Source organism: Symsagittifera roscoffensis, chromosome 1 (genome assembly GCF_963678635.1).
Source record: "Symsagittifera roscoffensis chromosome 1, txSymRosc1.1, whole genome shotgun sequence".
NCBI classification, from domain to species: domain Eukaryota; kingdom Metazoa; phylum Xenacoelomorpha; order Acoela; family Convolutidae; genus Symsagittifera; species Symsagittifera roscoffensis.
In genome coordinates, this window is record NC_087062.1 from 68,376,292 (window position 1) to 68,394,737 (window position 18,446).

Consider the following 18,446-nt stretch of genomic DNA (forward strand, 5'->3'; position numbering starts at 1 on the left):
TTCTTCACCTTTCTTCTTACTTTTTTTTTAATTTTTTTTTTACATTCTCTATAATCATTCTATTAAACGTTTGATTCAAAAAATGGAAAAACAGTTATTCTCTGCAGAAAAAAAAACTTATAGGAATCATCAGCATATCCATATTATATCTTATTTTTATATAATACTCCTATTTTAGATTCAATAGTTTTCTGTACAATTCAAATGGCCAACACTTTTCAGAGAGTTATTGTTCCGATCAATGAAAATTGGGAGGAACATTGTATTTGTGTGTTTTACTTTTTTTTGCTTTTTGTTTTTCACGCAAAATCAAGTATTATAAATTTTGATCGGATTGGATTCAGTGATATATCCTATTAAAGCCCTTTGAGTCGTGATTCGAATCAGATTTAAAAAATTCCCAAATTTTATCCCAGTGTCAAGAAAAACCGGTTTGAAGTTTCTGACTTTTGTCTTAATTCGAGTAAGCAAGTTTACAAGCTGAATTGTGCCTAATTTAGAACCTCAAAATTTAATTTTAAGCAAGTAAAATGAGTTTTTGGAGTTTTTTATTTTCATTTTGGGAACCAAAAATTTCAAAAAAATTCTAAAAATTCTTCAAAAACGATTGAAGTTTTTTTTCGTAGTTTTTAGCCAGTTTTCAACAAAAAGTTCTTCCAATTTGTCTATATTTGTATGATTGTCTAATATGCCTGATTTATAATATTACGTCAGATCATTTTATCATACTAAGCAGAGAAAACTACATTAAATTGGAAAAAAACTTTCTAAGCCGTAGTATTCTAAAGAGTATGGTCGGAAACTTCTGTGCTACTTGAACAGTAATCGGCTGTTCTTATTCTAATGTGTTTTTCAATTTGTAACAAGAAATGAAAAACATTTATTTTTATTTGTTTAAATCACCATTAAACGAAGTTTTTACCAATGAATTTGTTAGAAAACAAAACAAATTATCAAAAACTGAATAACAGCATGTAGCTGATAAAAAATTTTCTCATGCTTTTGAAAAATGTCTAGTTTGTTTGTCTTTTTTAGCTGACTTGCTCAAGAGGAGATAATGGTGTCCCACTCTTTAACCCTACGATATTTAACCCCTCTGTTTACACCCCCTATGTCATAACCCTAATCAAGTGAATGATCAAATATATTAAGAAAGAAAATTTTTTGGTTTCCTTTAACTTTTATAATACAGACAATATGAGCTGGTCATTTTTCCTGGATGACCTCTATGCCGTTTCCTAAGTACGGCTTTCCTCAGTTTTTTTGGTACCGCTAGTCGACTCTACGCTGGAATGCAGTCGTTCACAACGCGCACTTGGTTCCACATTGGGGCTGTATAGGGCCCTTATAAGGTTCTCCTCACTCGCATGCAGCATCCTATCGAATCTTTCCTCTTCTGAGATCAGCTCTTCTAACAAATTTAAGGCCAGTTTTCTTTCCTTGGAGCGTTGTTGTTGTTATCCATTTCTTCTCCGTCCGTTTTGGCCACTAATTTCCCTGGCTGAGACGCTTGACTCTGTTCCTCTGAACCGGATACATGAAAAATTCGGCAAAGAATTGAGCTGTGCGCTCAGAGTTGTGTTTTTTGATCGTTTCTTCATCTGATTTTCAATTTGGTTTTCGATTTTGCTTTTTCTTGCCGGTGAAAAAAAAATGAGCTTCTCGTGGTTGCGGGTCATCTGTTTTCATTTTTGTTTTCTTTTGTTCGAAATTTCTACTTTTTCGTAACTGGATCAATATGCCTGCTCTAGTAGTTTGAATGAGTTTTGACGGCTTTTAACTGACTGAATGCTATTGCACAAATTTGATAAAAAGTTTGATTTACACATTTTTCGAGATAGCTCGCAATCGTTTCCGATCCGGTCTTGTTTTATCCGGTTAAGATCAACTCGTTGCTATAGCAACCACTTTTGTTATTTTGACGTAATTTGAGCTGCCCGAGGTCGAAATCGTCTTCGCTACGCTAGAGCTCTGCGTGATCATTTACTCAGCTGCTTATGAAGTCTAACGCTTCGTGACACCGATCAATTGACACGACCACAAAACTATTGTCACAATTCCCAAGCTTAAAATAGAAACCTCCTTAGCTCTTTTGAACGGATTCACGAAATTCTCTTAGATTATCTCAGACGTTTAGCCTTCGATTTATCAGTTTGAAATTTTTTCCTCTCCAACAATCAAATAAGCAGCAGCACGTGCGAATATCAATGGGCCACTGAGCACAGGAAATTCCTATGAGTTTACTTTTTCAATTATTCAAGGTTCACTTTTTTACAAACGTCTACAATTCCCCGACGGGTCCCTGGACTGACCACCCTTGATATTCACGTTCTTTCCGGTTAATGTATGATTTTAAACTAAAATGGTAACGAACATTCAGCCCACTTATTCAATCTTGACAGGAAAGTTTTGTTGGTTGTATAGGCTGCAAAAGCTGATAGGAATGCTTGCTGATCAGTAAAAGTCTTAATGTTTTCATCAATAGACAGTAATTGAACCTATAAGTTGCCCATACGACTGCTAGCAGCGATAGTTCATTGGTTGAGATTTTTTTTCTTGAACAATGAGGTTGCGTGATGCAGAAGATATACGAGCCGAGTCCCCGCCATCAGGCATATTTTGCAAAATGGCTCCTATCTCAGCATGACTCGCATCACATTTTACTCATGTGCCTTGGGTTTACTACAGTAGAATAATTATTGAAAAAGTCGCTACCGCATCTTTATTTTTTAAAAAAAAACTTTATGAGTAGCCGTGCATCCGACATATTTTATTGTTTCTTTCAGTTTTTCAGGCGTTTTAAATTGTTTCAACGTTCACGCTTTCTCCTAACTTTTTCGCCGTTTCTTTCAGTTTTTTAGGCGTCCACACGATCTAATTTGTTTCAACGTTTTTGGAGCATATATTTTTTACTGCTTCCTTTTTCAAGTTTTTGGTAATGCCCCTCCAATCGATAAATGATGTGCTAACAAATATAATTGCCTGATTGTTTAAGAATCCGCACTTCGATGCTTTCAAAACTAAGTTTTCATGATCTCATATTTTCATGGCACTTCCTTCTAACTGGAGGTAACCTTTTTCTTTTTTTTCACACTATCAAAATATCGTCAAGAATACAGAAAGTGTTTTTCGCATAGTTCAAGGTACGGAAAATGAATTTTACTCAACCCATTTAAAAATTTGTCGAAGTTTGGCATTTGATACTTGTTTTTATATAACTGTCTACTAATGTCTACTAATGAGTTCTGCGTACAAGGCCAATTTTTTGTGTGGTGTTATTTGACTGTGATAACTTCTGGTGCATTTAAACAGCCACTGGTGTGTTAACGTTCAGTTTCTCCTTTGCTATAAACTTTGAACCACGTACCGACTCTAATATCTGTTTTGCTGTAGTCCAGTTGATGAAAAAAAGTGACTTCTTGTGTCCAATGTCATGTGACTTTTGTTGTTGCCTAGTCTAATTACGGTTTTAATTGACTTCACATGTCTAGATCTAATTTCCCTTCAATTTTTGATTTTTTTGATCTGGAACTGTGCTGTTTGTGCCGTAGGCTGTCTTTTAATTCAATTTTTTGGTCATTTATGTCTCAATCTCTGTGGCTTTTTTCTTTTCTATGGCCCTTATCTTGAACTCCTGCGACGAATCCAAATTTTTGTTTGAGTCACACTACTTTCAAGTTTCATCTGTTATTTCGTTCACCTGTTGTGACCTACACATTTTGGCAAAGTAAACATTTCACAGTTTTTAACACCATGTCAATTGCGGCGGTGTTTTTTAAGGTGACCGCATTCATTGGTTGTTTCCTTCTATTATTCTAATCCGGGCCACAGTATTGTAGTTTCTTTTGTTTTCAGAAGTTTATGATTTTTGAGTTCAACCTTCTACTTTCCTGATTTCTGACAATTAGTAATTGTTTTCATTTGATTCTAATTTGACTGCTTGAACTCGCTGCTGTTTGACTTTTCCTTTGATGCATCTGTATTGTTTGTTTTTTTGTTAGTTTTTTTGAGCTCGCTTCAATACTTGTTCTGGTTTAAAAGTATCTTGTAACGTATCAATCTTCATTTGTGATTTAAATTAAATCCGCACTAAACATTCCTCAAGTGTTCCTAACTCCGGTCTGAGTAGTTAGCGCTGCCTTCAAGCTTTTTAAGGGCTCATTAGCTTCTTGTACAAGTGTGAACAATTTCTATCTTCCATATGTCACCTTTTGAAACCTCTGGATAGTTGCGAGATTATGTCAAATATAATTTTTTCGAAATCTGTTTCGAGATATCTACATGGAAGTTAGTTTGTATTTGCCTTTTTTACCTTCTGAACCTAGAGCTAACACAAAGGCGTGGTACCAGTTTCTGTACTGCTTCGGCCTAGAGTACATCATGTCCTACTTCCTCCTCTCATGTTCTTTTTCGCATTTTTAGCTTCTATTCTTTACCTGTCTTTTCTTGCTGCCTGGAATGGAAGCCTGTAGATTTCGGTGATTCCGGTCTGTGTATCGATTCCAGTGTTATAGGCTCTGATACAAAATTATATGCGGTTCACCTTTTCCTCCGCCGTGCCGTCATCAAAAATTGGTCAAACCACGTTTTGATCAGCCATGGCGAGTCGACAGTCATCGACGCCCAATACATCGGAATACCTAAGACTCTCCTGTTTTCCTGTTTTGCAACTCTTGTTGGCTGGGCCATGTGATATCCTAAGATCCGGGTAAAAACTGACTATCCGTAATAGTGAAAACTTAAGTTATGATTTAGAGTTTTCTCAGAGTATACAGTCTAGCATTGAATCAAGTTCATTCAGTCAGCACACTGATTTTAGGATATGTTTTTTAGATCAAGCAGCATGGTTAACTTTTACCAGGACCGCATTAAACCATGTTACTAATAAAAATCACAAGCATAGCAGCACCACAAGACCATTGATGATACATTCTGGGTAAAAAAGCATCTCAAGACTCTTTCGTTAATCTGACGTTTTTTAAAAGTTAAATGAGATGATGAGATAAAAGTGAAAGGGTAATCGCCTAATCTTATATAAATTTGTAAAAGTTACACATGTTTTCATCGCCGTTTAAATTTGTTTTTTTCCCTTAACTGAACCGTTATTTGCCGTTATTTGCTGAGCCATTTGATTTTGTCCAGAACATTTTGACAGTTATCTAAATTAGATGTTTTCTGACTCTAGTAAAGTCAAACTACCTAAACAGAAATTTCACTCAAAAAGAATCGCGTCCAATTTTTTGTCATTTTGTTTTCATAATTTTTCGCCTGAAACAAAATTCTAGCCGTGGGATGTTTTTGTTTTTCTGAATGATGTTTATTCTTTTTTTGCTTTTGAGGTTTGTTAAATTTAAAAAAAGTGTGTGTTTGTTTTTTTATTATTTTGCTAGTTTTTTAACAAATTTTAATACTGATTTGATATCGAATTTTTTTTTGTAGATTCCGTATGATTTTCTTAACAGTTTGACATGAATAACAATAAGTCACGGCAATTTTTTTTAAGCAAAAAAGAAGTTGTATCCTGTCGATAACAAACTTTTTAAACAGTTTTATATTAAGACAAGAAGAACTAGGAGCGTGGGGGTCACTTGAAAACAAACACTGTTTTGGCGCATATGTTTGCGAGAAATTCAACTCAGTTTGATGTTAAGAGTTTGAAAGAAAAAGAATTGTATAGCGTAAGCTTGCCTAGATATTTTTGGGAATAAGAATAAAGATCAATGGATTTTAAATAACCAACAATGCAAACTATAGTTATCATTTTTTTAGAAATATTAATCGGAGAGTGTGTTTCATCACTGAGGGATGATAATCATGTTAAATCAAATTTAAAAAAATTCTTACACTGTTGCCTATAATTTGTATGGAATTGCATTGTGCTTTTTGAATTTGAAATTTTGAAATTTGATTATTTAAGTTATCAGACATTGGTCAAGGCATACATAAACATGCCATTCAAAAAATAGGAGTTTTTCAGCAAAAAGGAAAAGAAATCTAACATTAGTGTATCCAGGACTACGTTAAGCACCCAAAAAACAATATGCTGCCTGCAAAAAAAAATGAAAAAAGTTTCTTTGAGCACAAAATTTGATTTGCAGTTGAAAAAAAAACAACAACAAAAAAACATTTGTGTCGCCATCAAAAAATGTTAGTCATACAATTTCCATATATGAGAATTGTATGACAAGTTTTAAAAAAAAAAAAACAAAAAAAAACGTTTTTTCATCACGAGTCTGTTTTTTTTTTGGGTGTATGGAGGTCCACCCGGGTTCATAAAATAAGATTGTACAAACTGCGAAGAAAAATAGTGAACTTATAGAGTAACTTGAACTTATATGGTGTACACAAATATTTTGATGACTAAATTTCGTTCAATTTTGAGGAAAAAAAAGAATTTATGATAAACCAATATACTTAGTGTTTGTTTATTTCTGATGAATGAGCATTATTGTGATCACTTACACGTTACTTTGGTGAGCATAGTTTTCAAATGCTTTTAAAGGACTCATATTCTAAACTCTTCATTGTAAGAATTACACAGGTTTTTTTTGAAGATTTCAAAGTGTTGGGAAAGAAGTTTGATTTTAGTAATATCAATAAAGCTCATGAAATAATTTTTACCCAAGACGAAATTGCAACTCGCATGCACTAGCACAAATGTGACCGACAACGCTAGTCGGAAAAACTGCATGAGTAAAACTTTGAGTCTACAAAATTTCTCAAGTGACGCACGCCAATTATGACACATCAGCAGTACTAGTCAAATTGAAAAAAAAACGAACTTTACCAACTAACATGCCTCAATTTATACAGCATGAAAAACATGAAAAAATTATAGCTAATGAAAAATATTGAATTTTTTTACTCTGATATTTTGATATTTTTTGTGAAAATCATCACCTCACAGGCCATATTAAGTACAAAGTGATAAATTGTGCTCCTTGTAACAAATCAATTATGGCAAGTAAGCTTCCTTCAACCAATTTGGAACGATTTATAGGACGGATTAAATATCCGCTTACGCGTTAATAGCGCGAAATATGCCGAGCGTTAATTGTCAAAAGTTGGCCAAAATGGCAATTTTCAAAGCACCATAACTACAAAAATTGAGCACAGGTGAAATATCTTTCCAAAATTAATCTCAGAACAGCAATCCTTTTTGAATGACTTAAAAAAATCCCGTCAAAAATAGCCAGTTAAAAAGTCGATATTTGTCTGAAAAAAAAACCATACCGAGCACAAATATTCCGTGAATTTCGTTACGAAAGTCGGAACAATAGTAGTCTGTGTTAAAATCCTTAGCATTGGCTTTACTTAATAGTTGGTTATTGATCAACATGAACACTTTCGAAACGAACACATTTTATTACAACAATGTTTGCGTTGCAACAATATCTGCGACTATATATGTAGAAATTAAGAAAATTTGAACTAGAAAGAATAACCATGTCTCAAGGTAGATGTAATAAATTTGATGAATAATATTATCGTTTATTTGGGTTGGAATATAAAAAACATTAGTTATTATGATATTAGAAAGTTGTTACACGAAATTAATTTCAAAAATTATTTAGAGAAAATGAATTTCATCTGATATGAAAAAATTTATAAAAATTAATTTGAGTGTTTCTTGTTAAGCAAGAAAAAAAAACAACCACTGCAACATCGAAAACTGAGCCGACATTTTATCTCAAGCAGTGCTCGTATTTTGATCAGAGCTCGTGTTTGGAGCTGAGCTCGTGAGTTTGGAGCAGAGCACGTGTTCGGAGTACAGCTTATTTATGGATTGGTGCTCGTGTTGCATGCAGATCCGGTGCTTGGAGCTCGTGTGTTTTTGGTACAGAGCCGGTGCTTGGAACTCGTGTTTGGAGAGGAGCTCGTTTCTGGAGCAGAGTGGCCCGTGCTCGGGAAGAGTTCGAGTTTGGTTCGAGGAACGCTCGTGATATCATGAGGCGGACTCAGAGATTTATCAAACCGCCTAGTTATCTGGGGGTATAATTCTGATTCGCAGCTCAGTGTTTCCAATACCAGCGGGTTTGAAGTGGAATACTTAATAATATCACAAGATAACAATGACCGCGTTAACGTTACACCGACAAGCAATGGCCGCACAGGATTAACTCAAGCCATGCATGACCTGCAAATAGAAGATGCTACCAGAAACTGATCCGAATTTTGAAAGCCATGACGAAGACATAATGATGGAAGCATTCGATGCGTCACTTGACAAATCAAGTTGTCTTGATCATTCGATTTGGACTGAAAGATGGGTGAAAAGCGTACGGCTGCCAAAAAGACTATATACTTTGCCTAATGGCAACATTGGTAGGAAGTAAGTGGACCTCCTGACACATCAACTGACGGTTTTATTACGTCATGGGGCTCACAGTTCACACTTGAAAGACGAAATTGCAAATCTCGCCACAAAAATGTGCAATCAAATCTTGCCATGTTCGAAAGTGCGAGCACTGAATTCTGGAAGATTGGTTGCGCTTGATAAATATCCTGGCGTGCGACCTATTGGCATAGGCGATTGTCTACGGAGAATAATTTGCAGAGGTGTGGCTGAGTTCACAAAAATTGACCTTGAAGAAACATGTTCGACTGATCAATTAGCTTGTGGGCTGAAAGCTGGCGTTGAAGGTGCAATTCATGCGCTCTCTGATGTTTTTGATGACAACAAGGAAGATGGCTGTGGCATGCTGTTGATGGATGTATCAAATGCTTTCAACTCGCTCATTTGTGAAACAGCGTTGTTGAATGCTCGAATATTGTGGCCTAGATGTTCTAGATTTCTCTTCAATATTTACAGAAGCTTCGCGTCGCTTTTCGTTGCTGGCGCCGATGAAGTGATATACAGTAGGGAAGGAAGCACACAGGGAGACCCACTGGCAATGTTCTTCTATGGTGTTTCACTTCTTCCCCTGATTCGGAAGTTAAAGGATCCGAACAATGTGTTACAAAGTTGGTACGCTGATTTCTAGCAAAACTCAAGAAATTGGAGATATGGCTCAAAAAGTTGATTGAGGAAAGTCCCGACTTCGGTTACTTTCCAGAGCCTTCCAAAAGTTTTCTGGTTGTCGATAAACAATATGCTGAAGAAGCGCATCACATATTTGACAAGTACTCGATTACTATAGTGGAAGGGAAGAGGTTCTAGGGCTGTTTCATTGGACACGGAAGTACATCTACCTGAGAAAGAAAGAACTTGAATGGGTAGATAAAAACTGAGAAACTTTCTTTTGTGGCAAAAACAGAACCACAATGTGCTTTATCAGGACTGACTAAGTCCCTACAAGCGGAATGAAAATTTTCCCATCGTGTTTTGGGTGGTTCTAGTCAGCTTTTTCAACCGCTAGAGAACCTTCTGATGGAGAAATTCTTACCTGCGATACTTGTTACTTAGTCTCGAAAGTGTTCACTTCATTAATGATGAAAGGCAAAGTGAGAAGTGCTATGCGGTGGCTCTCGGAGAAAGCAAGCGGAGGTGTGCTTGACCCGATGCAAGAGGTGAAGAAAAGTGTGACCGTTTTAGAGACTTTGAAGTCAAAGCCTCCAGAGCCACACAAGTCACATCTCTCTTCGCGATTGCAGGTGCCAGTTTTACCCGACTTTGAAGATGTTATAATCAGTTCTGCTTCGATTGAAAAGACGACACGTTCTTTGCAGGGCAAATCGGGAGCTTCGGGAACAGATTCTGAGCATTGGCAGACGGTTTTATTACGTCATGGGGCTCACAGTTCACGCTTGAGAGACGAAGTTGCAACTCTCGCCACAAAAATGTGCAATCAAATCTTGCCATGGCCAAAAAAGCGAGCACTGGTTTCTGGAAGATTGATTGCGCTTGATAAATGTCCTGGCGTGCGACCTATTGGCATAGGCGATTGTCTACGGAGAATAATTTGCAAAAGTGTGGCTGAGTTCACAAAAATTGACCGTGAAGAAACATGTTCGACTGATCAATTAGCTTGTGGGCTAAAAGCTGGCGTTGAAGGTGCAACTCATGCGCTCTCTGATGTTTTTGATGACAACAAGGAAGATGGCTGTGGCATGCTGTTGATGGATGCATCAAATGCTTTCAACTCGCTCAATCGTGAAACAGCGTTGTGAAATGCTCGAATATTGTGGCCTAGATGTTCTAAATTTCTCTTCATTACTTACAGAAGCTTCGCGTCCCTTTTCGTTGCTGGCTCCGATGAAGTGATATACAGTAGGGAAGGAACCACACAGGGAGACCCACTGGCAATGTTATTCTATGGTGTTTCACTTCTTCCCCTGATTCGGAAGTTAAAGGATCCGAACAATGTGTTACAAAGTTGGTATGCTGATTTCTAGCAAAACTCAAGAAATTGGAGATATGGCTCAAAAACTTGATTGAGGAAGGTCCCGACTTCGGTTACTTTCCAGAGCCTTCCAAAAGTTTTCTGGTTGTCGATAAACAATATGCTGAAGAAGCGCATCACATATTTGACAAGTACTCGATTACTATAGTGGAAGGGAAAAGGTTTTAGGGCTGTTTCATTGGAGACGGAAGGACATCTACCTGAGAAAGAAAGAACTTGAATGGGTAGACAAAATTGAGAAACTTTCTTTTGTGGCAAAAACAGAATCACAATGTGCTTTATCAGGACTGACTAAGTCCCTACAAGCGGAATGGAATTTTTCCCATCGTGTTTTGGGTGGTTATAGTCAGCTTTTTCAAACGCTAGAGAACCTTCTGATGGAGAAATTCTTACCTGCGATACTTAGTAGTTGGTCTCAAAAGTGTTTGCTTCATTAATGATGAAAGGCAAAGTGAGAAGTGCTATGCGGTGGCTCTCGGAGAAAGCAAGCGGAGGTGTGCTTGACCCGATGCAAGAGGTGAAGAAAGGTGTGACCGTTTTAGAGGCTTTGAATTCAAAGCATCCAGAGCCACACAAGTCACATCTCTCTTCGCGATTGCAAGTGCCAGTTTTACCCGACTTTGAAGATGTTATAATCAGTTCTGCTTCCATTGAAAAGGCGACACGTTCTTTGCAGGGCAATTCGGGAGCTTCGGAAACAGATTCTGAGCATTGGCAGACGGTTTTATTACGTCATGGGGCTCACAGTTCACACTTGAGAGACGAAGTTGCAACTCTCGCCACAAAAATTTGCAATCAAATCTTGCCATGGTCGAAAGTGCGAGCACTGGTTTCTAGAAGATTGATTGCGCTTGATAAATGTCCTGGCGTGCGACCTATTAGCATAGGCGAATGTCTACGGAGAATAATTTGCAAAAGTGTGGCTGATTTCACAAAAATTGACCTCGAAGAAACATGTTTGACTGATCAATTAGCTTGTGGGCTGAAAGCTGGCGTTGAAGGTGCAATTCATGCGCTCTCTAATGTTTTTGATGACAACAAGGAAGATGGCTGTGGCATTCTGTTAATGGATGCATCAAATGCTTTCAACTCGCTCAATTGTGAATGCTCGAATATTGTGGCCTAGATGTTCTAGATTTCTCTTCAATACTTACAGAAGCTTCGCGTCGCTTTTCGCTGCTGGCGCCGATGAAGTGATATACAGTACGGAAGGAACCACACAGGGAGACCCACTGGCAATGTTCTTCAATGGTGTTTCACTTCTTCCCCTGATTCGGATGTTAAAGGATCCGAACAATGTTTTACAAAGTTGGTGTGCTGATTTCTAGCAAAACTCAACAAATTGGAGATATGGCTCGAAAACTTGATTGAGGAAGGTCCCGCCTTCGGTTACTTTCCAGAGCCTTCCAAAAGTTTTCTGGTTGTCGAAAAACAATATGCTGAAGAAGCGCATCACATATTTGACAAGTAATCGATTACTATAGTGGAAGGGAAGAGGTTTTTGGGCGGTTTCATTGGAGGCGGAAGGACATCTACCTGAGAAAGAAAGAACTTGAATGGGTAGACAAAATTGAGAACCTTTCTTTTGTGGCTAAAACAGAACCACAATGTGCTTTATCAGGACTGACTAAGTCCCTACAAGGGGAATGGAATTTTTCCCATCGTGTTTTGGGTGGTTCTAAACAGCTTTTTCAACCGCTAGAGAACCTTCTGATGGAGAAATTCTTACCTGCGATACTTGGTACTTCGTCGATTTCATCAATGGAGAGACGTCTCTTTTGTTTGCCAGCAAGAAAGGGTGGTCTTGGAGTGTCTAACCCAACCAGTTTCACTGATGAGTCTTACAACACGTAACGGGAAGCAGTTACGGTTCTTCATGATGCTATTGTTGATCAGCCCGGTTTTGCCCATAAAGACCACAGAAAGCAAATGTCTCGATCGCGGAAAAAACATCATCGAAAAATGGAACAAAAACATGAAAAGTTGTTGGGGGAGTTATTGAATGAGCTACCAGCAGACCAAGTTCGCGCAGTAAAAAGAATCAATGGAGGAAGCTTGTCTGATTGCTGCAGAAAACTATGATCTTTCGGAAGTGGAGTTTCGGGATGCATTGAGTGTCCGGTATAACAAAAACTTGATCGCTTCGCCAGCATTTTGCGTGCAAAAAAGGTTGTCTCTTAACTTTATGGCACAATGAGATTAGGGATGCTGTAGGCGACTTAGCTTCTTTAGTGTGGAAGGATGTACAGAGAGAGCCTGTTATTAGAGAATACAAACCGCAATATGAGACACCCGCATTAATTGCAGATTGGTTTTGTCGTGGAGTTTATGTGAGACAGGGAGGAGCGTCTTTTGATATTCGTGTCTCTGACACCGACGCCATCTCCTATCAGAACAGAAGCCCCATGAGTGTTTTGCACTCAGAAGAGGTTGAGAAAAAGACAAAATATTCAGACGTGTGTCAGGAAAGACATATGTCTTTCACTCCTCTTGTCGTGTCTGTTGATGGGATGCTTGCTCCAGAATTTGTAAGTTTCCTTCGGAGAATAGGAGAAGCATTATCTACCAAGTGGAAGAAACCCTATAGTAAAACTATGAACTGGGTGAAGTGCCGGCTGTCTTTTGCGGTGCTCCGTGCTTCCAGTGTGTGCTTCCGAGGCACAAGGACCAAGTGGAGGAGTCTTGGCTCAGACCTTGATTTCTTATCCTACACATTGGCTAGCTATGTGCAGATTCTGCTAGTAAAGTAAAACGTGGACCTAAACGAAACAAAATGTTGAAAAAAAAGAACCAAATAGATAATTGACTGATTACAACTGTATTATTATCTTTTATAAATCCTTTATCAAACCATTACCCGTGCAAAAAAGAAATTTTCAACTTCCATCTAAAACCCTGGTCGACTCATTTATCGACGCTGTTGGATTCATGCATCGGAGCTGGCGATGATAGTCCACACTGTCGACCCTGTATCAATCCAGACCGACTGATACCCGGGTAGGGGTTGTCGCATTACGTTTGATGCGTGTTGGTCGACCGATAGCGGCTGTCGGTTTCTTGGATCAGCAGAAGTCCGCTCTCGACGTTGTGATTCAAACGACATTCTCTGTCAATTTTGAGAGTCTATTAATGTCCGCAGTCTACCCTGGTTGGCTTCGGTGAAATTCGAGCATCGCTTGTTGGCTATGTTAGACTTTTCTGAATCTCGTCGGCCTTGCTTATAAAAGGACTTTTGGGATGTTTTTCATAGTCATTGGACAGTGAATGACTAAAAATAGTTGTTTTTTGTACTTCTTAAATCGAATAGACGGTCACACGTATCTCTAATATGTCTTCATATGATTTTTATAGAATTTTTTTCTGTCAAATTGTGGAAACAGTGATTTATTTTGATGACCTAATTGAATGAGTTATTGTTTATTCACCGTAGAAAAAATTCCATTAGTTTTGAACAGGTATCTGGCAAATTCTTTTTTCGCTACGTAGTAAGCCTTTGTTTTCAGACGAACTAAAAAGTAACCAGAAATTTCATTTAGTGTTTACAAAACTAAATGATAAACTCACAAATTGTTAAGCTGGTTGACTTATGTTTTGAACCTATCAACTATGATCGACCCGGGTCGACTCATACGTCAACCATGTTCGACTCATTTATCAAGTCTGGTTGGTTAAAATTTTAGTCCATTTATATAACTTGAGTAGGAAGCCAGTCATTCCGTTTACTCATTCGGTCGATACTCAATTCGACCATTTAAGCCGTGGACTGTCTAGTTTAAAAGCAGTCCAGTAAGAATTCCCCAGCGGCATAATTTGGAGCAGTGAAAGTTTTATGTGTAAAAAAGAGTACAGCCTAGCCCACTCAACACTTTGAGATTGGGTTATTAGACTAATCTGACAGCATCCCGCAAAAAGGTTGGAAATTTCAAATTTTTATATTAAAGCTGGACAGTCGCACATTTTTATGTCTGTATTTTCCTGGATTCCAGAGAGAAATCTTCAAACCTGTTAGAGTTTTGTAAGAACAATTAAAGAAAACGAAAGAACAAAAGAAGAACAAAGAGAGCGTCCTTGTTGCGAAATCCGCTAATAATTCACAAAAAAAAGCACAGTTTGGCCTCGTATTGGAAGTTTTAAGAAAACTTTTGAACATAGCCAACTAAAAGTTGGAAAAGAGTAATGAACGCAAGTAAACAGAAAGAAAACTGACTTTGTTGAAAAAATCTCAATTTACAAATTTTTTAAGCTCTTTGAATTTCAAGAACAATTTATAAATGGCACTGTTTTTGAAAACAATAACTTAACTTGAGAAAACTTGATCAAAGGTAAAGTTTTTATTCCACTGGAAATCTAAAAATTATATATTCCATTTTCGAAACTAAAATCGTTCAAGTTTTTTCGCGCCATTTCCACGTTCGTATTTGGAGAGTGATATTTACGTCACTTTCAGCAGATGAATTGAAATTGAACTCAAAGAGTGAATATATACCTAAGTACATTCAAAAATGCATCAACATGTATGAATGCACATCTGCAGTTATTATAAGAGCATTTTAAGACTTTCCAAAAAAAACACAAAGACCTAAAAGAGTTTTCACTACGTTCAATTTGTTTTTAAAAAAAATGAAAATTTTTTGTCTAGGATGTCTTGTCTCGCTGATCAACTATACTTAGAGGGAAGATTTGTAACCCCTGGAGAACCATGACAGTTCCTAATTGTAAGGGTTGAAAAATTTTGGAATCTAAGTTTTCTGAAAAATTTCAAAAAAATCTCATAATGATCAATCTTGGAAACTTAAAAGAACTGAGCAATCCATTTTAAGGAAAAAGTTGCAACTCCTGATAGTACGTTGACAGCAAATCATATATTTAGGATGGATTTTTAGGATTTTAATGTTTTTTCATTTAATTAAGTTCTAGAAAAAACTTATGAAAAAATCGTTAAAATGCCAAATCTTGGAAGCTAAAAGGATTTGAGCAGTCAAATTTGGAGGCTATATTTGCAATTCTTGCGGAACCCTGACAATTGTGACGTTTCTCGCAGTTGTTGTCTACATTGTTTCCAAATACGACTGCTTAAATCTGTTTAGTTTTTGATATAATGACGTTTTTATGCTTTTTTCAAAAGTTAAGAAATCTTAGGTATAAAAATATTCACCAAGTTTGATGTTCTCAACCCTTACTTGAGAGCTGTCAGGGTTTTCTCAAGGGTTGCAAGTCTTTCGGCCAAATAAGAACGCCCAAGATTTTGTATTTCACGAGAAATGACAAATTCTGTGATTTCAAAAAATCAGTTCTGTGATTTCATAAAATTTCAAAAAATCGTATAAACCTCTATCTCGGAAACTTGAAGGATTTGAGCAACCACAATTGCAACCCCTGAGAACACCCTTACAGCAACTAGCTAACGGGTTAGAAATTTCAAATACTAAGTAGTTTTGTAAACCTAAGTTTTTTGAAAATTCATGAAAAAAATAACAAAATTTGTCATATCTCGAGTAAACTTCAAGTACGTGAGCAGTTCGAGAGTATTTGGTAGTATATTGGAGGCAAGATTTGCAGCCGCTCGGGAGACCGTGACAGCACCCCGCCATATATACATTTGGAAGATGGACCTTACACTACGGCACACTGCGCTAGCCTCCTTCTCCCATAATATGCTGGCATCATAGCTTCAAGCATACATTCAGGCCGTAGCAGTCATGAACTGCAACCAAAAAAATTTCTTACGCATTGCAATATAAGATATAGATTTAACAAGCACAACTGCCTTCGTTTCCGAAAAGTTATACTAAAGATATATAGCTTAAACATGGGTAGATCAGCGCGCATTTCAATTTTTCCAAAACCTCGTCTCACTTTTATTGTAAAAAAAAACAAGATCCGGTCGGGATTCGAACTCACGGCCATAAGATCCAAGAGGAGACTCATTAACATCAATACCACGTGAGATTGGGCCTGAGGGTTGAAGGAATTCCATCGAAAAGAACGTCAAACTTTCTGAGGTTATTTGACAAAGCAAGTCCAATTGCTTAGTTGACAATTAATCGCATCATAAAATAACAAAATTTTGACATACAAGCGTCAAATTTTCGACATACAAATCCTTGTTTCAGATGTCATCTATGCGAATTTAGAAATGTATGACTATTTAAAATACAAAAGTCAATTTAATTATCAGCTTTCCCTTTCCTCGAGGATTCGAACCACTCACCACCCATATTGCGTGCAAATGACAAGTGAAAAGGTTATCAGACCATGTCTTCAAAGGCACACTGATTCCGCTCATGATAAAACTGAAGTGCCAAATTTTATTACAGAAACTGCTGAATATGAAAATTTGTGTTCGAGATTATAGCTTTTACTAGTTAAGTGAAATTCATAGAAATATTTGATTGTTTGAAATACAAAAGGCAAGTTAATCATCTGCACAGCAGCAAAACATCAATTTTTTGCCATACAAAACCTTCAGTTTCAGATGTCATCGACGCAAAAATAAAGGCGATTAGAGGGTTGAAATTTAGCTATGAGACATCAATCACGCCACTCAACACGAGGTAGCTTGGCATTTTAACCCACAATCGATTCAGATACACATGGTTTCTTAAAAACAACATTTCAATTTCAAGTGGTCTAAAAGATCGCGACTCGTTAGCCGCACCTTATCACACGATTTGATCAGATTGCTACAAAACAAATGATCCATTAACATAGTTAAATACAAAAGCACTTGAAGCAAACATCACACGCCCTTCATATTAATTAGGTCGACCTTCGCATTCGAAGTTTCAACGAGTGCATCTCAACTAAGGATTTTGAAACTAGGTTAAACTAATTGACCTCTGGTTGATAAGACGAAGAAAATCACAAGTTGCTCACTTTTCCGACACGCCAAATTCGCAGGACAATGAATCTTCAACCTAAAGATCTGATTAAACAATACTAATGGCAGGTTTTCAGTGCGGTTACAACAGTTATTACACATTTGGATTGTAGTTAAACATTTCTAGGTTAGAATTTTTTTTTTCAGATAATAGTTTGAGTTCAGTCGCAGTGCTGGCGTGGTCTAGGGGATTGAGTAGGTGAATGAGACTAGTTCGAAGTTGATGGCTTAGGAGAGGAGGTTGGTGTTGCCGTGTTGTTTACGGTCAGTCTTATCAAATTCTCCGAGATTGAGCTGGCGGAAATGGTTTTGTTAGGACTTGGTTGAGAGGGCGATTCTCCCTCCTGTTTGCTCTCCGATGCAGTGTAGAATGTCAGCTCTGTCTCTTCTTCGTCGTCAGAGGAGTTTGGCGACGTGTTTTTGCTGCTCGCTGGTGACGTCATAGCCGAGAATGACTTGGCCAGCGGCGTCATCTGAACAACCAGACAGAAATAATTTAGAAATGTCGACCGTTTCCTTAGGAAGACGATATAGATCTACTGAGCTCCCCCAAAACAGCCAACAGTTGGAAAATTCATTACCGCAAAGAAACAGAAAAAAATCTCATACTTCGAATCTTAAAAAAATATATATGCTCTTCGAATTTCAAGAACAATTTATGGTTGGACTTTTTTTGACACAAACAAGCTGCGCTTCGCAAACACTAGCCAGAATACGACAAAAAAGCAGCTCTAAAAAGCAAAATAAGAATAGGTAGAAGCCTGGAATTAGTAACATAGCCAATTGAAGATTGGAAAAGAGCAATGAACGCAAGTAAACATAAAAAAAACCACTGACTTTCTTGATAAAATCTCAACTTTCGAATTTCAAAGAAAACAATAGCTGCCCTTTAAGCTCTTTGAATTTCTGGAAAAATTGATGACCGGCGCTTTTTTTGTCAACATGCACCCAACTAGAGAAAACTGGATCAATAGGCAAAGTTTTTATTCCGCTGGAAATCTAAAAACTAAATTCCACTTTCGCAACTAGAAATCGTTCGTTTTTTCGATTAGTTGTCAACTAGATAATATAGTTTTTGAATCAGGAGAATGCGTCTCCATTTATTGCCCCAACTTACTGCTCATCCAACTGAGCTTCGGAAGCTTTTATGGAACAGCCTCAAAAGCAATACGCGGAGTTTTCCATCTATTTCAGCAAAAACAGTAGGCAGATTTTTGTATGTT

The 18,446-nt window shown here is 37.3% G+C and overlaps 1 protein-coding gene across 1 annotated transcript in view; it reads right to left on the bottom strand.

Moving 5' to 3' along the window:
• Positions 1-16,637: 16,637 nt before the first annotated feature.
• Positions 16,638-18,446, bottom strand: part of LOC134848171 (glycogen [starch] synthase-like) — a 183,251-nt gene continuing 181,442 nt past the window's right edge. Inside the window, exon 15 of the mRNA XM_063865537.1 lies at positions 16,638-17,696. Coding sequence (XP_063721607.1) covers positions 17,433-17,696 — 264 coding nt within the window. The 3' untranslated portion in view covers positions 16,638-17,432. The remainder of the gene's footprint in view (positions 17,697-18,446) is intronic.